At 39.9% G+C, this 20,415-nt stretch overlaps 3 protein-coding genes across 4 annotated transcripts in view; 1 reads left to right on the top strand and 2 right to left on the bottom strand.

The window, feature by feature from the left end:
• mmab (metabolism of cobalamin associated B) overlaps nucleotides 1-3,966 on the top strand; it is an 11,854-nt gene extending 7,888 nt beyond the window's left edge. The window contains exons 8-9 of the mRNA XM_028824574.2: nucleotides 1,000-1,059; nucleotides 1,519-3,966. Of these exons, the coding sequence (XP_028680407.1) occupies nucleotides 1,000-1,059; nucleotides 1,519-1,609 (151 nt within the window). The 3' untranslated portion in view covers nucleotides 1,610-3,966. The remainder of the gene's footprint in view (nucleotides 1-999; nucleotides 1,060-1,518) is intronic.
• Nucleotides 3,967-20,388, bottom strand: aldh3b2 (aldehyde dehydrogenase 3 family, member B2). Of its 2 annotated transcripts, none has more exons than XM_051921379.1 (10): nucleotides 20,323-20,388; nucleotides 7,833-8,028; nucleotides 7,004-7,114; nucleotides 6,381-6,501; nucleotides 6,143-6,228; nucleotides 5,871-5,946; nucleotides 5,384-5,773; nucleotides 5,026-5,192; nucleotides 4,739-4,838; nucleotides 3,967-4,318 (listed from the first exon to the last, which is right to left on the bottom strand). In XM_051921379.1, exons 1-10 carry the CDS (start codon nucleotides 20,328-20,330, stop codon nucleotides 4,119-4,121), a joined length of 1,455 nt encoding a protein of 484 aa, XP_051777339.1. In that variant the 5' UTR covers nucleotides 20,331-20,388; the 3' UTR covers nucleotides 3,967-4,118. The 2 variants fall into 2 exon arrangements, with proteins under 2 accessions (XP_051777339.1, XP_028680405.1); XM_028824572.2 differs by lacking the exon at nucleotides 20,323-20,388 and adding an exon at nucleotides 10,646-11,408.
• The window catches only part of ube3b (ubiquitin protein ligase E3B), a 38,875-nt gene continuing 35,068 nt past the window's right edge, over nucleotides 16,609-20,415 (bottom strand). The window contains exons 27-28 of the mRNA XM_028824571.2: nucleotides 20,323-20,415; nucleotides 16,609-17,526 (exon numbers count right to left, since the gene is read on the bottom strand). Coding sequence (XP_028680404.1) covers nucleotides 17,335-17,526; nucleotides 20,323-20,415 — 285 coding nt within the window. The 3' untranslated portion in view covers nucleotides 16,609-17,334. The remainder of the gene's footprint in view (nucleotides 17,527-20,322) is intronic.

Here is a 20,415-nt window from a genome sequence, read left to right as displayed (position 1 = left end):
AATGTAACACTAAAGGAAGAATATACTTAACTTCTATTTAATATCAGCTGAACAGTCTCAATAGTACAATATTTTAAGGAGAGCTATTGATGAAATTGTGTTGCAATCAGAGGTTCCTGCAGTTGGCTCTAGTCATTCTGAGAGAGAAAATGTGGAAGGCATATTGTCCTAGATATGGACAGAACCACTGTCTTCCATCTGGCCATAGGTGAGCTCTAAGGTTCAGTGCAGTTAACAGAGTTTTATGCTTTTCTCAGGTTTCAAAATAAGAACATGCATTCGCCAAACATCGAATTTCATTCACAGGAACATTCAAAATAGAAGAGAGTGGCCCCTGGCCATGTATTAATCATGACCAAACCGGGCACATCAGCACTTTTACATAGCCTGGCTGAATGTCTTCCACTTGTTTCTTCCCATCTCCCTTTCAGGTTTTCTCTTGTCAGCTGAATTTCGTGGTTTTAGGTGTATTTATTTATGGCTTCAATTATCTATTTTTAATAAAATAATGTGTTTGGAATAAACTTTACAGTGGCACATGTCAAACCTTTGGCGACACCCAATCACAAAACCTGTCTTGGCTCACCACTTTTTCTTATGTAAGGCCTTCTATAAACCCCTAACCCTCATATCGCTGTGGTCTCTGTACCTCACCTTATTCTCTTCTCATGGCTGGGATACCATTTTCCAGTATATTTGATTTTCATCAAGAAACTGTAACTGTCAATTTACTCAGTGCATTCATCATATCATACCCCTCATAAGCTACATGCAGGCGCCCCCTTTGTTGGGTGTAGTTTGTGTAGTTGTCATTTAGTGCTACTTGTAGCTTCTGGTGGTACTGCTCAGGATAACAGGGCAGGGATGGGTGGGTTTATTTCCTATATTGGTTACTTTTTGACTCAACTAATGAAAATTGAATTACTAAAAATTTTTACAACAATTATGTTGGTTCCTGTTAATCCATAACCGGTTCTTTTCTCTTCTTTGCTATTCCAGTGTGGTTCCTATTGTCCGTATGGGAGAAGCTGATCCCAGTGTTGTCAAGTATCTTAACAGGTTGGTATCTAATAAGAAGCAACAAAAGCAGATCTGAAGCCATGCTGTGTGCATGCACACATCTCACTGTTTCTAATACCACCAGTGACCACTGAAGCTGGTTTACTTGCCATGGCAGACAGCTTGCCAACTACACAAAATGTACATTTGCATTTATTCAGCTGATGTGTTTCTCTATAAACCAAGTTTCTTGTACAGTAAAATTATTTACATTTTTCCCTAAATTAGACAACATTCAGGTTTTTGTCCACCTGGGGTCACTCTGCATGTTATTTATGGAGAACACATTTTTTATATTACATATATATATATATATATATATATATATATATATATATAATAAATTCATTCAGAGCTTTACAGCCATTAGACCACACTCCCCCATGAATAGCCAATATCTTGAGTCCTTTGTCATATACTACTGCTTGTGGGATAATCTATTCTCTGTCTGCTTCTCAGGCTCAGCGACTACCTGTTCACCTTGGCCAGATTTGCTGCCATGAAGGAGCAAAAGCCAGAGCGAGTATACAGAAGAACTGAAGAGGAATAATGTGTTGAAAGAAAGGTTTTACTTTGGTTTTATTTTGTCTTAAATGTGTCTTTTTGTTCAGCATTTACTGTGTTTGTATATAATATGACAATATGGAGGATGCTTACATTTTTCTTAAGCACCCCAGTTTATTGGTGCTGTAAACAAAACAAGGAAAAGAGGTCATCAAGAAATGAACAATGTAGTACAAAGAGACTTTTTATTTCAGGGTAAACTCTTACAAATATACACTTAAATAATGTGCATGTCTATTTACTAGTTGTACTGTCACATGTACAGAGGAAGTGAAATTAATTGTATGTTCCACTAACAGACCATATGTTGTCACGCTCTGGCACAAAGATAAACAAGAATGTAGTAAAATGGAGAACTTTATTTAGTAGAAACTTCAAGTCGGCCAAGCAGGTGGTGTCCTTACCCCTGGTTAGTTCCATTTCTGCTTACTTAAACCTATGGGGGTGGGGGGCCTGGAGTTAAACACCAATAATTTATTAAAAGCTGCTTTACATACAGAGACAAACGTACATGTATTTTCTACCAAGGATGTGCCAATGTTTTAGATGGAGCGATAAGACCCAGCCACCTTTGGTCGTTAGGTCCTCTTTGTTTATAGATCTCTTTATCCCTTGCACATTTCCACAACCACAGTCTTACACCAACCAAACATAAGACAGACCTCCTCTTTCGGTGGACTGTAGGGGGTCTCAAGTTTTAAAGTCATAGGTTTTCTCATTAATTCAAGTCTAGTTATTGCACATTAATTTCATGAGGGAGTAGGGTGGTACTAAATTTGATACATGCGGTTTCAAAAGGAGAGGAGCATGGGAGAAATCCCTTTTAGCTGACCAAGTTTAAAACTGTCCCCACCCCAAACAGCCCCTGCTTCTCTGTCACAGCCCAGAACAATGCAAGAACTGCAACAGGTGGTCAGTCTCATACTTCCCTTTTCCTTGTGAATAAAATTCTTGCACTTGAGGCAGTTCCTCATCTCTAACTGTCTGGGAACAACACACCTTTTCTGGGAGAGGACGATGACACATGGTTTGGAGCTGCAAACTATCATCCAGCGTTCAGTACATTAGCTATAAACCATTCCTGGGCACACTGGAGACCGCAGTCAGATGGAACTAAGCATATATGAACGCTCGTGATTAATTTAAAAGGACAAGGTGTAGTTACTTGATGCTTTTAAAATGTTGAATAAGGTGACTGTATTAAATTAACAAACACATCCCAAAACATAAGCTTAGGAAATAATAGACTCCATAATGCATTCCACAGTTAGAGGAAGGTGCACTTGCACAGAGCCAGCAGCAATTTTTACTCCCCCCTCCGAAGACCAGTTTGCTTTTGGAGGTTCTTCTCAGTTCCTCCACTGGCATAACCAGCCTTCACACCAAGTGTGCAAAATGCAGCATGTTATTTACAAGTAGTGTGTTATCCATCCATCCATTACCCAACCCCCTAAGAATATGAAATTTTTTGTGAAGTCTCAGTTTAGAATTAAAATGCTTGAAACATTTGTGAATTTCCCCCTGGGGATTAAAAAAGTATCTCTCTCTCTAAGCAACAGTAACAGAATATGCAATTACAGGATAGCATTTTGATACACTTTATTAAAAATGGTGTTAGAGCAAAAATAAACAAAAAAAACTGGCCAACTGTCAACCAGGAAATCCATTGCTGCCACATATCCAATTTTTTGTATAGTTTAATTAGAGCACTATAGTAACAAAATAAAATTGATTGGCAGATGTACAGTTGACAGATGGGTCCTGGGCATAAGTACAACTCAGTTAATCCTATTTTTATGAGGTATGTGGTCATAGACTTGTACATCCTTCATTTTCCAGAATAAAAAAAAAATGCACGTACATGCTTTATCAATGTAATGTATATAAATACATACATTCTCTGCATACTGATTTATAAGACTATTTTGACTATTACACAATAATTCAATACCGATAAACTATTTTTTGTATGTATAGATAAGAGTAGATGAATAAAGGCCAGTACAGACATTATGTAAATATGCTCTTACTACAGCTGTTCATGTGTAGCCATTTTTATACTGCTATAAGACTTGACTTTTATATGATTTACACTGAAATTTCATTAACTAAAAAAATTAATTCTCACCATTCTTACCAAGTAGAACAGACTGCCCAGTGTGACATCAGTTTCACTCTACTAAAGAAGTTGGTGGCTTTAGAAATACGGAGATCATTTGTGCAACATTGTGAATCCTCTCTAAGCCCCTTAGACATGCAAAAACACCTCCAATGTTTGTTTCAGAGCATGCAGGATTTTTTTTTTTTTTTTTTTAAATCCCAGTACCAGAAACAGTTTTTTCTTCTTCTTTCTTCATTATTAGCTGGTTGTCCTCAGAAAGGTGGTTGGCAGCTATGGGACATTTATACACACAAGGCTAACAGAGGTCTGCTTAAGAATGCTTGCAATTTATATCTAAGTGCCACATTACAAGCAGGTTGAAGTGCCGTCACCCTCAGAGCAAATTGCACCAGCCAGCACCTTTGCGTGATAATGAGGTGGCCCACATCATGAGAGACAGTCGCTGATCCTCATAGGGCGGAAAGCGCAAGTAAGTGACACATTCAACTCGTGTAGTTCGTAGCACACACGACTTGCGGTGTGAGAAGGTATCAAAGCTGTAACGTCCATGGTACAGGCCCATGCCACTAGCTCCTGCAGTCAAAATTTAAAAAGGAAAGGTGTTTAGAGGAAAGTCTTTATTGGTAACTGTGTGCACCCTTCACCACCCACTTCTGTTAAAGATATCTGTTTGGGGCATAAAACCTTTTCATACAACATGGTGCCCTTGGCTGGCAAGTGTGTAAAATGACATGCTCTCAATGACTGTTTCAAACAATTATCCGTGCTCTTTAACGTGTTGCCCTGCTGGGCCGTTGTAGTATATGTATCTACTGTTGCATTAGTGTGTCTCATCATTTGGTCTGTGCAGTACCTTATGGTGGCCTGCACTGTGAAAAGACATGAAAATGAAAGACCGATTGGTGCTGGGCTTCAGCATCTCTGAGTTAGACTAAGCAGGTTTGAGAATGTGATGATTAATAAAGACATAAAGCTCACACCCACTACACTTACCAACTCCAGCCACCGGCAACGTCACCAGGCTACTTTGAATAGCACTGTCATTGGCACAGAAGCTGCCACTGGATGTACAAGTCAAAAATTTTGAAATAACCTGTAGATTAAAAAAATAAATAAAACTTCAAACACATGATGGGCATATCCTGTTACCTTCATATGAAAACCACAGGAGTGAAGATGATCACTCACAGGTACCAGGACTGCTACTGTGGGCACTTACTTCAACCCCCACCCCCAAAATAAAGCAAATCATCTGTATCATTTTATTCTGTCACCTTTACCTTGGGGCTGCTCGAGTAAACATACAAGCACAAAGGCTTGTCTTTCCTTCTAACAAAATCGACTGCTTCGTCTGCATTATACACTGTCAGGATGGGCAGGATGGGCCCAAGGATCTCATGCTTCATGATGGCGTCAGACTCCTGCACATCCAACAGGACTGTGGGAGCTTTCAGGTGAGAAAAAGGGCTGTGCATAAACTTAGAAATGAAGAGAAAACAAAAAGAAAAGGGAAAAAACCACTTGCACTGCAGAAAGCAGCAGACACAGGGTTGCATAAAAATGCAAAATAAAAATCTGAGAAAATCCCAATGTTACAAACACATACACCATCCCATAACTGTCAACTGCTTTTCTTACCAATGAACTTATTGCTCTCGTCCACCTCGCCTCCGATGACTACTTTCCCACTGGATAACATCAGCTCACGAACTCGAAGGAAGTGCTCCATGTTGACCATACGCCCAAAACTGGGTGACTGGGCAGGTTCAGCTCCGTAGAATTCCAAGACACAAGAAGTCAAGGCCTGGACCAGCTTGTCCCGAATCTCGGCATGGCAGAGGATGTAATCTGGTGCAACATTATTCTGGCCTGCATTGTGAAAACGAGCCCAGGCAATGCGGTGCGCAGCAACAGGCAAGTCACACACCTGGTCCACATAGCATGGATTCTTCCCCCCTACAACCAGGGTGACTGGAGTCAAGTGATGGGCAGCTGCCTGCATCACCTGCTGAGCCTTGGTGAATGTGCCTAGAGATCAACATACAGTAATCAGACTAACTGTAAAAATAACAAAAGTTTTTCTCCTGACACTTTGCGGTTAATAAGAAGGTAGAGGGGGGCTTACCTGTATAGAAGATGTGGTCGAATCGGAGCTCTAGAAGATCAGCAAGCATGACATCATAGACCACCTGGTAGTACTCCTGTCAAAAGAGAGGTTGGATGTTATGACGACCCCCATTCTTCACTACCAAGAGTGGGGAGGCAGGGTGCATGGAAAGTACAGGCCATGGTTACCCCCTCAGAAAAAAATAAAGTAGAATTTAGGGGACACACATTTAAGGTTACCTGACCACTGGATCCACACTTGGCAAGGTAATAAAATGAATTTTGTCTCACCTTGTCCAGGTACAAGGGGAAGAGCTTCTGTAACAACTCAGCCGTGTGGGAACTATTCTCAGATGGTTTTAGGAGAACAGCATTACCTAAAACACACAAAAGAAGTTAATACAAGAGCCAAAGAACAATTCTGCTAAAAAAAAATAAAATCCAATCTATTGTTCGTTACAGGGCTTAACACCAGCCAAAAAGCCTTGCTGAAGCCAAAGGACTCCCAACCCAATCCCTAAACACCTACCAGCTGCTATAGCGCCAACCAGAGGTATAAGACACTGCTGAACAGGCGCACTCCAATCGCCAACAATCAGAACCACTCCCATTGGCTCATTGACCAGGAAGCACTGATCCAAACTGGTGGCCTGCAAGAATATATAACAAGTCAACACAGAAAAAAAAACAAAACAAGATGACTTGGCCAAGATTGGACTTTAGGGGGCAGAGGCACAGTCCAATAATGGGAAGGGTGAGGTGAAGGGAGGTGACATATGAAAGTCCTATGAAAAGCCCACCAGGCATATGCCATATTACAAGATATAAAATAAGGAGACAAGAATACACACATTTTCAGCACCTCAAGTTTGTATTTAAAAAAAAAAAAGTTTTTTAAATAAAGCATTTAAAAAAACTCAATTTTTTTTTTTTTAATACAAACTTGAGGTGCTGAAAAGTTAAAAACCATGAAATGCTATCCATCGGTGTTGGTGCTAATGAATTCTGGAATTTCCAGCGCCACCCATTACATTCTGCCCTAGAGGGCCACCATTATTATTTCTTTATGTCTGCTCTGTATATTCCTCCAACTACAGTTACACTGACTCAAGGCTGCTGCAGTCACCCCCCTCCCCCCAACTTGGGTCATACCAGATTGCGCTCCACATGTTCAGGCTGCATCCATTTCTTAAGGTTGTTGATGGCAAAAAAGGCCTCATTCTTGACCAGGATCAACTCTGAGAGCAATGACTCGAACCGTGGCTGCCAAATGAAGAGAGAATGTAATGTTATATCAACAGTGGGGGGGGGGTAGCACTGAACTCCTCGGCGGCAGTTACAAATCAGGTATACGTGTGTATTTTATTTATATATATATATATATATATATATGCACACATATTAAAAAAGCCACAGTTTGTGCCTGTCTGTCATGTGATTATTTGAGAATCACAGGGACCAGAACCTTGGTCTTAATTTAAAGCTTATGATGCGATACACCCTAGTGAAGCAAAAATGTGTGGCTGTGTTCCACGTCCACAGAATTGTCAGGGTTTATGCATTTTCTACTGCAAACTGATCACGAAGGTGACGAGAGAGAGAAAAAGAATGGCACCATCTACTGACCGTCAAGAAAATCGCAGAGGCCAATGACACAGGATGATGAATATCATAATAGGAAGAAGAAAAAAAAGAGCCATCTGCTGAATGTCAAGTGCAAGATACAGAACGTAAGAATGATTAAGATCAAGAAATGTGTGCGACAGGGTGTCTGCATTTCCATAGCCCCTGCAAGGTCATCTATCGATAATCCCACAGGACTCCCTATGTACATGTTCAGTGTAAGTGAAATGGAAGTGGAATGAAGATTGCTCTGTGATTCCCCCAGAAATGCCCCACAAGGGTCTACTGCCCTGACCTAATATTACCTTTTCTTGCCTTCACCCTGAATATTGCCCACTTTTAAGCTCCATGCACTCACCTTGTGCAGATCTTCATTTAAAGCCTCAACAAAGTCATCCTCGTTCTCGACCACCATACGTACGATGCCATCAAGCTGGCCCAAGCGGAAGGACTCCTCGGCAGTCTTTTTGGACTCAAAAGCCTCTCTGGATTTCTTCAGCATCTCGGCACAAACAGAAGCGGGTGTCCTGCTGGCCTGGCCGTTGGACTTTAGCCTGTAGGGCAAAAGACAGGATGTGGGGGTTTAGGTCCTTTAAGGTAACTACTATTCTCTCATCATTTGCTTTTAAAATTTATTCAGTCTGTCATTTTTAGAAATTGTTTTGTCCAACTACAGCCAGCAACAAATTTGGCTGGGACACCTTGTATGTTCTGTAGGGAAACACCACAAAACGTATAAAATCTACAAATTGATCCCAGAATCGTAAGCAGCTAAATGCTGTTACTCAGCTCACGGATGCCAATTTATTGGTTAGATAAACGTTACGAGCTCAAGTGCCAACCTCTTTAATGATGCTAACGAGGCAAACATCCTCTATTTGTAATCTTCATTTGCTGGCAGCCGTATTGCTACTTTTATTAAATGACAAGCTTTTACATTCTGTTCGCCATAAAAGATGCTATAAAAATTAATTGAGGCAATAAAATAAAATCACCTGTCCCTACTGTAAGCCTGCGGAGTCCAATACAGGATGGACACAGGAAACTGTCAGGGGTCACATGCATACAGCCCATGCACACTCAGTTTACAGTCACCAAGTAAAACGCCAAGCATCTACAAATGGACACAAAAACAAACTCGACCACGAGACTTCTGGGGACTGAAACTGAAACCACTAAAGTCACTTCCTCAGGCATGTCTCTGCCAAGGGTTCAGCATTCCCTCCCTCCCCTCATTGGTCCGACAGCTCTCAGCACACCAGCGCAGTTGCCACGCTCTTTGAAATAAGTAGCTGACTATACACTTAAAGATGCCGTTTTATGAGCCAGGTCGAAACATGTGCTTTGAACATTAACATATAGCAGGTCCATTAAAAAAGGGTGCCAAATGGTTTGAATACACTTCATGAGTATACAGGTAGAGCATTTCTACACAAGGCAAACTTACCAGTGTATAATGAAATCAGGAGCTTATACATCCTGCCCAAATCTGCATTGCCCAAACACCCAAGGTGCCAGTCTCAGTATGTGATGGACTGGTGCACCATTCCCAGTCCAAACACTGGGTGCAATTAGACCCACAACTTGACCAACACATGCTGACATTTGATATTCAGGCAGGCTTAGACGAGCCACAAGGCACAGCAGTAACAGGCCATGATATCCTCAACCTTTAAAACATAAATCTACTGAGCAGTCCACTGTTGGCTACCTGCTCACCGCTTAGTACACACACATCAAATGGGCCCCTGCCAATCCCAGGAGCCAACTTAAAAGACAACATAAAAACAAGAGAACCAAGACAGGCTTTGGCATTTTACATTAAAGTGGATCTAGCAGTCCACTGGCAGTTTATAGACCAGTGCCATTCCTATCCTTATTTTATACCTCACAAGTGACCGTAACACTGGTACAAGCTAGGAAGAGCTCTTGTGATCAGACAGACAGACAGAAAATACACTCCATAACAGACAGAGGAATAGAAATTGCATAATGTATGTAAAAAGGCACTATATGAAACAATTAGACTTAGAAAAAGGTGTTACATATTAGATATTATGAATGACACTGTATGGAATTGACAGATAAGGCAATATAACACAACACTACAAATCAAACTGATATAAAAAAAAACCTCAAAACCTCATATATACATATGAAAGGTACTATATGAAATAATTTGATAGGCAAGGTAGTATAATAGAAAATGCACCATATAATATGTAATGGATTATATGGAAAACAATACATATGAAATAGAAATAAAAAGCACTTTGTGAAATACATTTGATAGACAGACATAAGAGGCACTACATGATATCAATTAGATAAAGAAGGTGCTAAACGATGAATGAGCTTCCATGCCCAGCTCGCGTAGTCCATTTTCTAGCGCGCAATTCAGGGAATGCCGGGCTGCCACCGACTGTATATCGCCTACCGGGTTACACTGCATTGGATAAAAAGGATACATCGGGGGAACTAATTGATCTGCCCCTCTTTATAAAGCTCATATCACCTGTCAAGTGGACGGTTCTACGAAGACTACTATTTAGCTTTGCAAAAAGACACAAACTACACATTTAAAGACATCAAGTGAAACACTTGAGATATGTTCATAACGCTGGCTGAACCAATCATTCAGAGACGGTCACTGGTGCTCAGTTTTTGGGCAGCATAGAGCTCAAAAGGATAAGCGGTCTACTGATTAATTACCGACTTTATATTTTTCGTGCATCAGACATACAAGCTCGTGGAATGGGAGGTTCTCTCTAAGATGGGGTCCCAGCAGGCAGACCGTGGCCGCTTACAGGACGTAACTGTACTTGTACAGCGGGCATCCAAAGAGACGAACCAAAAACAATAGACGAAGCCCCAAAAATCTCGGGGTCGGAGCGCGCACCTCGACCAGTGTAAATCAGCTAAAGGCTCTTGTTATTTTACCTCGTTTATTAATGCCTCTGCTAATTTAACTCTTTTCTTATCAGTTTGACGCAGTTAGTTTAACCGAATCAGCACAGCTAACGCACGCCTGTGTGACATTAACAAACGGCGGTAAAGAAATCAGACACGTTAAACCGCGGAGCAGAGAACCGTTTAAAAAAAGGCAAGAAAAGGTTTACGAAACACAAAAGTTTAACAAGCTAAGCGACTTTTCCAGTACGCAGTCGCTACCTTCTCAGGGACCTGAACCACCTCGAGGGAGATGGACTTGGGGGAGACGGCAGCATTATGCCAAACAAAACAAGACAGGACCACCGCGAAGCTACCATCCACGTCTACTCGCAATATTCAGACGAACAGGAGGCACAGCGCCTCAGGCGGGTCCTCTCAGCTAGCTAGTCCAGGAGAGCAGGTGGTACGGGAGCCTCATTGAATATGCATAGGTTCTCAGCCACTCTGCGACGTAAGCGGAGCACTTTCTATAGAACCAATCATCAATGGGAAGCAGTGTCAGGTAGCCAATGATCTACGTGATTTAATCGTCTTATTACTCTTAGAATGGATATGATTTGCTTCCCGAAAAGTGATTTACGGTTCACTTTCTTCGAGTCAGTACTCTCCTGTCGCTTCTTTTTTAGGGTACGGAGACCACAGGGAGTTTTAAGGTGGACTTAAAGGGTCACAAAAATCAAAAAGGCCTTTCGAAGTTTGGAATTATTGTAGCTGAGCTGCCGAGCCATGACAAACGGAGGAACAAGATAATAACAGGATCGGAGGTTCTGCAGAACGGCGTGAGGTTGACTGTTGAAGTCGAGGCAGCGCTGGATGAAGGGCTTTATGCCCGTTCAACTTTAATTTGTATACATTGCAAGCATATTCATATATACCGGCATATTAAAAAGTATGCTATCCATCCATTAATCATTTTATTTTTCCTTTGAGGTCTCTGAGGACAACTGGACTTTCAGTTGAACCCACGTCCCAGAGGTTGTAAAACCGCACAGTTACCTACCTAATGGATATCACTTTTTTATTTCATTCAGCTCTTTCCATTACTGGGATGTGGTGAACTGTAGTCAATCACCTAGACCTGAAACCAATCCAGGGTAATGGGCCAGTCCATTAAGGAGCATACAGAATACCTCAGCAATGGACTGACATCCTGCCTAGGGATGAACCCTGCAATGGTGAATTCGGTAAATGAATGAATGGAGGGCTGAGTGACCGCATAACATACAAGTCATCAGGCTACTCAATGGCCGCTCACAGTGACAACTACATGTGCTTATATATACAGATACTGTATATGCATACTTTTTAGTATATACAGGTATATGTTGAATTCAGTGCATGATAAGAACATTAGAACAACTGTGACAAGGACAGACCATTCAGCCCCACAAGTTCATCCATCCCATTCTCCTAGACTGTCCAAAATAACATCAAGTTGAGTTTTGAATGTCAATGAAGTCCATATACATGGTCATTTATTCCATGGGTCTATGGTTCCTCATTTGAGAAAAAAACTAACTTTTGTATGAAATATGCCTTTAAGTTTCCAAATGTCTCCCCTGTTCTTGTTGCAAAATTTATTTTAAAGTAACAGCTTGGGACCTCTATACTAATGCCCTTTATAATTTTAAATACTTCGATCATGTCAACTCCTTTTAGTGATATTTTTTCTGTCCGTCTTATTGGTCTCGTTGGTATTTTACTAATGGCCCTAGTCTAAAGGAAACATGAACACACAGATTTCATTATACCATGTACATATGACAACTTGAAATTGAACCAAGAGAAAATGTCAGATTGGCCCTGGTGCTTTCCACTCTTGAAAAGGACGGGGGCAGACTCATGCCACTTGCTTTGATTTCAGCATTTTAAGTAATGGAGTGAGCAGAACATGCACAGGATCTTCAAACAGTCAGTCATCATTTTTTAAGTCTCCACAGCCTGCATTTTACTGTCTGTTGTTTTCCTTATTTATGGCATGGAGAGGATGTCCCTTTGGTTACCAGACTGCCACTAAGAGTTTAGGAGCCTGACACCCAAGAAACGTGATGGGGACACATGAGATCCTATGGTTTCCACTCCCATCTCTTAGCTTTTCATAGGAAGTTCAGACAAAGAGAAATGTCGAAAACAACAACAAATCAAATTGTGACCCCTTGTGTTAATGTGTTAAGTTTTTCAAATCCATGTATTAGTCATAATCATACACAGGACCCCAAAATGACACTGGGCTCCAATTTCCTAAAATGTCCCTTAGTGAGCAACAGTGGCCGGTCTAGCTTAGAGGTGCACATCTGCATTCCAAAAGTACACAGCAACTACTTTTTAGTTGGAGACCAGGGTGTAATGTAGATGACTACACAGCTTCTTTGCCTGGGGCCAAACCCTGTGCACCATGTCTTTGTGTTTTATTAGCAGGGCCAAAGAAAGGGGGAGCAGTCAGAGTAACCTCACCTGTCGACCAAGGTGGGCCGCTAAGTACCCACATCATTGTCGTCTCCATTCTTCACCTTATTCATACCTGGATTCATTTTTTAATCCGTGTCATGACACCCCCACCATTGACAGATGCTTCAAAAGCCATTGGACAATTGAGGATAAGGGAATTAAAAAGAAAAAAAATCATAAAGCACACTGACACATTATTTGCAAAGTACATATTTTAAGAAATTAATTGGGTTACAAGTGATAGATGAGAACACTAATAAATTTTCAGCAGTAACTGCTTACTTATATAGTTTGGTTATACACATTAATCACATTTCATACACTAAAACTGCATTATTTTTTGACATCTAGCATTTCACATAGTGCAAATATTTCTTAATTTCCTTTAGGTTTTGTTATCACTAGGTTCGGCATTGTTTAAAAAAAAAGTTCATTAGGAGTTGTAAACAGAGAGAGGGTTGGTTCTGCCACATTGGCTGCTCGGTTGTTCCTGGTTGAGCAAAGAGGGGACAGGACCTAAATGACCACCATTGTGGGTTACATTTAAATTGGACTTTGGGATTACTGTGTACACAGTGTTGGCTTTTGAGGAACCCCTCAAAGATAATTTGCCAGCAAGGCTTCTCCGTGCAGAAAGGGAGCCCAGTTTCCAGATATGTTCTGTTAGTATTTGTAGAAGTGTCACCACCTGATTTATTTATCACAATGATGAGGTGGTGTCAGGCATGCCACAAGTGTTTTGGGCTCTGTGGTCAGTTTACTCCCTGGCATATGGCTTCACTCCAAAATCATCAACTAGGAAAGACAATAGTACTAGACGATGGACAAAATATGGCCCTGAATTACTTCAATGGGCAGAGAAGGAGTAAGAGTGGTGCAAAGTAACACCAGTTTAAAGACGAGCATGCCGCCAGCATTTGGAAGAGTTATTGCCTTAACTGAGCACAGGCTTCGATTGTCAAGACCAGGGTCCACCAGCTGGCTGCAGTCAGTCTTCTTCACTGCATAGACGTACACGCTTTATGTGGCTAGATTTAATACAGCCATAATGTTCTTCTCAGTTCCTTACCTGCTCAGTGGAGCAAAACAGGGTGCACAAGAATAAGTACAAACTAAAAGTATATGTGATCTGGACTGGTGACCTTTTAACTTTATGACCACTTTTAGCAAATTGTGGTCATTTGTTAACCTCGATTCATTCATAAATCTCAGTTGAACTCAAACTTGCCTCAAGGCTCAAGATGGCTGCAGATAACCATTTTCTCTGAATGCAAACAATCTGCGATAAGCATGCAATGTTTTGGGAAGTAGATTAGGTGTAAAAACCGGGAATACAGCTAGCAAGAAGTACTAAGAATTAAAAGCTACTTCCATAAGTATGACATATGTGCACAATTAGGGTGAAGAATGGTGGTCACTGTAATGATAGTGAACTTGAAGTAACAGCGGAGAATCACGTAGGAATGATAACAATGGCAGGACAGAATGAAAAGCAGAGAGATGAGAAAAATTAAAACTACGGAGAAATCAGAACATGTAAATAGAGAAGGCACTTGAAACAATAAATCACCAAAGAGGATTTAGATGATATCACTTTAAGCAACAACGTGGATGATCAAAGAGCAGCAATAATGTTGCACCTACAAACCGATGACTGTATCACAGGACAGAATAGGATGAAGGGAGAAATACTGAAGGGGACAGTCATGAGTGGCAGCTAGAGAGGGAAAGAGAAAAGGGAAATGAATTCAAGAAGAGGCAGAGGAGAAGGATAGGTGAGACAGACAGACATAATGATGGAAACCGCCTTATATGGAGACTCACAAGCAGGAGTGGGTAAAAAATAATGATGGGAAACATGAATGGTTTAAACAAAGCAAGGATGATTTCAGATAGACTGTGGCAATGAAGAATGGAGAGAATAAAAATATTGACAAATGCAGGTGAAGAATGGACGAAAAAGAAAGTGAGTTGCAAAAATAACAGAATAAACATAATAAATAAATTGAAAAAGTGAGACAGAAATAATAAAACAATGACGGAAACAATGCACAACAAGAAATAAGTGACAAAAATGACAGAGGCAGAAGTGATAAAAAATTAAGTAGTAGCAACAATCCCAATGAAGATGATGCAAATAGACTTAATAAGGGAAAGTATTATAAAATAATGATGGAAGAAAAACAAATAGAATCAATAGCAAAGAGCAATATGCAAAGGTAACAATAAGGAGAACAACATAAAATGAATAATAACGGAAAATCAATAAAGATACAAATACAAATGAAGAAAGTACCAGAAAAAAGACAGATTTTAGATAGCAAACCATGAGTTGCTGACAAGAAACCAAGAAAGGGCAAAAGAGACACTAAATATTGGAGGGGAGAAATAAGCGGCCACTAAATAATTAAATCTGCAATAACAACAGAGTATAAACAAGAAAATCAGTGGAGCTTAACTGATGCTGACATGGAGTGTTAAACAAGGAAACCTGAAGAAGGACAAGAATTCTGAAAGGAAATACACAAAAGAAGATATCAAACTAATTAAACACAAAAAAATTAAATACCTTGGAAATGTTGAAATAAATGAATGACGGGGGTTAAGTGACAATGCCCATTAGGAGGAGGAAATAAAAACAGAAAAAGAAATTAAGAACGATAATGGTGTGGATATAGGATTGCAAATATATGACATCGTGCAGAGGCAGCCAAAATCTTAAAACAAAGCTGCTAGAGTTGAGGATTTTGCAGTCTCACTCCACTGATGAAATCCACTGGAAATGAGAGGCATAATGAAGACTCTCCCAAATAATCAAGAAATATTCTCCTCAGAAACAGAGGAGTTTTTTTTTTTTTTAACACAATCTCAGTCAAATGATAGTGTTTGTATATCACAGTCTTCAGTGACTCAGTGTCTTAAGTGTTTGATGCCATCTTGAGCTGAGGTGACAATGACCATACCAGCGATGTCACACAAATATGCACATGAAATCGGGTAAACAAGAATATGACGTTGGATTCTTAAAAATGATAGGCATGTGAGTGACAGCCTTCATGTGCGTACTAACAAGGAGCCAAAAATACTAAAAAAAACAATCACACTGCTCCGAACCTTACATTCCACACCAAATGCTTGGGGATTAACATGCTGCCAGCAATTTGAAATCCATTCATTCTTCTAAGGATCATCATGCACCAAATGTTGAATATACCTGCCAATGTCCTAAACATGTCTATACCAAAGATAAATTAAACCCCATAAACAAAAATAATAATAAATAAAACTAAAGGGAAATGTCTTGAAAAAGGGGAAAGTGAGAATTCCTTTGATAAATATGACAATTTAAAATCACTGTATGAACTGTTAACTCACAACAGAGGCAACAGGCCATTCCAATTCAGATATATGTGCTTAAAATTCACGCAATTCAACAGTATTTTTCATTGGGTACTAAAGCAAGCACCAGTCAATTCAGATTTAATGATATATTCTAGCAATGAAGATTCCTCCATCATCCCCGCTAAAACATTATTTCTTCTTTACACGCCTTATACTTCACACATTGCTTGCAAATGCCCATCACTCTGTTTCACTTCCAAAGGGTCAACACACAATGCTCAAAAGCAGGCCAGCATTGCAAGTAATGAAAAAAAGAGACAGCCAGCTTTGTGATTTAACCACAGCTTCTTTGCACTCAACGGCAGATAGGGGAAGTGGGCTAGAATCTGCTGACTTAAAGAAGTGTCATTAAGGAATACCCAGGATTTAGGAAAACTAGATTAAATCAGTGGCTTCAGTGATAGGTTTTAACTTCTTCAGACAGAGGATTGAGGTATCATCATACAGTACTGAGTAGTGTACACTTACTTGAAAATGAATGGAATCACTCACCTCCAAGGTGGTATGGGGTATCTGTGTGGGTAGAAATATTTTTGTGAAAACAAAAGCATAAAAAACACACCTTTTCTTGTAAAACACCAAGCCTCCCACAGACGATTGTCCCCACATGTAGCATAGTTTAATCCAGCAGGGTGTCCACCAGCTCCCACCTGCTGCAAGAACCTGAATCTGGGTATCAGCTCTTCTAGTACATATGGCCCAAAGTCTTTACTATATGCTTGTGAATTTGGAAAATGCCTGAAGAATTTCACAAGATGTCCTTTAGAAGTATCTGTTATGGGCAGGAGGACTGTGGGGCTGTGTCATCAAATCCCTTCACCAATGGAACCTCAAAAAAGGCTGCCGCCTATCAGCTTGTCAAAACACCAGAGGGGAAAGACCAGCACACAGCTAGTCAACCTCCAGCAAGTCTCATCCCATAGGCAATCGAAGGAAAGTGTCACTTGTACGTCTTTTCTGCTGGCAACCTTTCACTCTGTGAAGGACAAAAGTGGTAAGCACAGGCTTGCCACTGGACTCTTGATTGTTCAGCACTGCTCCCTTAGAGTGGAACAGCACTACGACAACTCAAAGCCTGTGTTCATGCTGATGGCATAGCGCAGCTTATCACGCAAAATACTCTTCTTGCTGTAGTTGGGAAGCTTGAGCAAATTGAAGCATGTGGAAGAGGTGGGGAGACGCCCCCCTGGTTCTTTCTTACGAATTGTGAAGAAACCCCTGAGAACACTACCCAGGGTATCCCCCGTGTCCTGCAGAGATAAGCAAAATTATGGTTACAGATAAAAAACTGACCACAATGATTTATATAATTTTGTGTATTACTGCTCCTTTAGTGTCTCTACTATCACTACAAATCTTGACCTGCTTTAACCAGTCATATGCCTATACAGATTCCTTCAGGGATTTTTTTTTTAACACTATGCATTTTAGCAGCACAAAAAGGTTTTAACTCAGTTATTCTGTCACTAAGTCACAATTTCCTGTCCCGTAGTCAAAGGGCCAGATATCAGTGACTGGGATTTAGAGTTAGTCTTAAAGCCAAAGCCACTACACACGGTACATTATTGTTACTTGGCCCAAATTAAGCTGCAGGCACTCTAGCCTACAACACTTGGTAGTATTTGTCATCTTGATTCTTCTCAGCTAGTTAGCTCATCTGAAGAATTTCTGTAGTTTATTCACTTAACTGTTGTTTGGGTACAAGAAGTGGAACTAATTTGAATTAACAAAAGTAAAATAACGAATTGCAGAAACAAATAGTTTTCATGGTCAAAGGACAGTGGCCAGTTGGCCAGATTAAGTTCTACACATTCTGCTAAAAAACATCCTTGGACAGTTTATCATTCTTAACCTGCCTGCTTACTGATAAAGGGTGTCAAATAAAAAGGTATTTTTTTGGTATTTGGTATACTATATTAATCCCGGCGGGGAAATTGTCTTTTTGCATGACAGAAAAAAGGATAAAACTGTGTTTTGAAAATCTGTCTGCAGGCAGAAGGCAAATGGGAAGAGGACACTGTGATAAAAATTCCTTGCTGACTCACCGTCTTTGTTATTTATGACCAAAAAGGCTTTCTAATAACTCAGTAATTAAAACAATTGCTTGCACTGCAGAAAAAATACAGACCTGGGTGAATGCACTTGGGTCACATGCTGTTTAAAAATATTTGGTTTTTTTTCCCCTTGTTTTGCAAGACAACTTTCTATAATAAAACTATATTGAAAAAGTGAAACATTTGTTAAGTAAAGAATGCTGTTTTAACAAAGGCTACATGACATTTTTGGCTACACAAGCCTGGAAGAGGATGACCAATACACCATGCGTTAACACATTTATTCATTTACTTTTCTTTCTGATGCAAGTCATTCCCTCCCCAGTTAAAACTGCACACCAGTTGTTATGTTTCTCAAATGTTTTTCAATTGTGTTAAAATGTCTTCCAGAATGGCTACAGATTTAAAGAATAGGCCTGGTATTTTTCAAATTCAATTTATTTTTATAATCATGGTATACAATAAAATTGCCATAGAAAATTGTGTTCTTAAGTGTTTTTTTTATCAATTAAAAAAAATGCAAAGCCCATTTTTGTGGATTAAAATGGAGTCTACAGAGCATCAGTCCAAATGTGAAAATAAAAACCTACAAATGTTACTAACACTTCTGCTTCAATGCAACAAAGGTTTTTAATTAAAGGAAACATACTTTATGATTTATTTGTGTTCATGTCAACAAAAGGAAATTTGGCAATATTAAGGTTTATAAAAAATTCTTGCCACTGTTTTCCTGAGGTAAAGATAAGTTTCTGTCCACTAGTCTGTTCACAGCTGGAGTTTTCAAGTAAATAGGGAAATAAACTAGCACGAAACCACATGTGTGTCTGTTCTTCATACTCATACACACAATATCACTGCTATAAAGTGACGGATTACTTGACTAAATCCTAAGAAAAATCATACTTAAGTGCAATAATGGCTCAAATGAAAGAGCTATGAGAAACTACACCATGGGGGTCAAAGGATACCGTGGCTGGAGACAGGCAAGGAGGTGAAAAAAGCATAGCCAAGACTATTTTTAAAATGAAAGAATCTCACAAAAGCACATTTTTCCAAAAGTGATATGGAAAGGCTATTTCACAATGTGTGTGCAGCCTCCAGACACTGATGAATGCTTGAGAACATTCTTGGCTTAAAAATGGATATATCTGATAAGTTTTAAGGCTTTTTGTTTCTACATTTGGACTGATGCCCATAGACACCATTTTAAACTACAGGAACAGGCACTTCACTAAAGAGCATAATTTTCACTGACATATTAATATATATCATGTCTGTAAAAAATTAACCAAATGTATCCTTTCATGCGTAGGCAGCATGGTGGGCTGAGGTGCTGGCCTCTAAGCCCCAAATCTGTCAGTTCAGAGCCTGACGTGCATTGCCTGTGTGGTCCTAGGCAACTCACGTAACCCACCTGGGCTCAAACTGTGTGTATAAATACAGCTGTGCTATGGAGCTATACTTGTAAAGTGGACCTGGATTGGCAACACTAGAGAAAGGCATTATATTAAATAAAAATTGTTTATTTGGATTTATTTAGATAATTACTTTATTCAAACAGATAAATGTTGTAGTTTCGTGGATTCCATATTTTTACTGTGAAATAAGTGATTATTGTGGGGTCACACAGGATCAGTGGTGGAGACTCAGCTGCTCACTTTGTGCTTTACACTGTAACATATTTTCCACAAGAACCGCTTTCCTGGATCCCTTTAAAAAACTGAAACATGTTGTAGGTGTTTATTTATGAAATCAGCTTGAGAGACGAAGCAAAATGAAAAGTAATACTAGACAAAGAATTTTCCTTATTTTTAAAATGTTTCTATTGCAAATGTCCTCCCATTCAGTGGAGAAAATATATACATCAAATGCAGGGGCCATCAGGAATGCATAGAGATTTAGGACGGACTGGGCCTCCTGTCTCTAGTTTCTCTTGCGCTGCTATGGCTTCCATGTTATAATAGTAATTTGCCTGATTCTGTTTAGCCTTACCTGATCATCAGACACTTCTACGCAGCGAATGGAGAAGTGGGGCTTGAGGTAGGTGAAACCTAGTAGAGGAGGTCTAGAGCAGCTGGTGACAAA

The sequence above is a fragment of the Erpetoichthys calabaricus genome, chromosome 18, assembly GCF_900747795.2.
Source record: "Erpetoichthys calabaricus chromosome 18, fErpCal1.3, whole genome shotgun sequence".
NCBI classification, from domain to species: Eukaryota; Metazoa; Chordata; class Cladistia; order Polypteriformes; family Polypteridae; genus Erpetoichthys; species Erpetoichthys calabaricus.
This window is presented reverse-complemented; position numbering and strand designations above follow the sequence as displayed.

Excerpts from the sequence above, each read along its gene's own strand:
- aldh3b2 (XM_028824572.2), bottom strand. The coding sequence starts at position 10,743 with ATGGTAGCTTCGCGGTGGTCCTGTCTTGTTTTGTTTGGCATAATGCTG. Across the intron at positions 5,193-5,383 it reads CGAGAGCAATAAGTTCATTG|CTCCCACAGTCCTGTTGGAT; the intron begins GTAAGAAAAGCA and ends CTCACCTGAAAG. Across the intron at positions 4,839-5,025 it reads TTTACTCGAGCAGCCCCAAG|GTTATTTCAAAATTTTTGAC; the intron begins GTAAAGGTGACA and ends TTTAATCTACAG.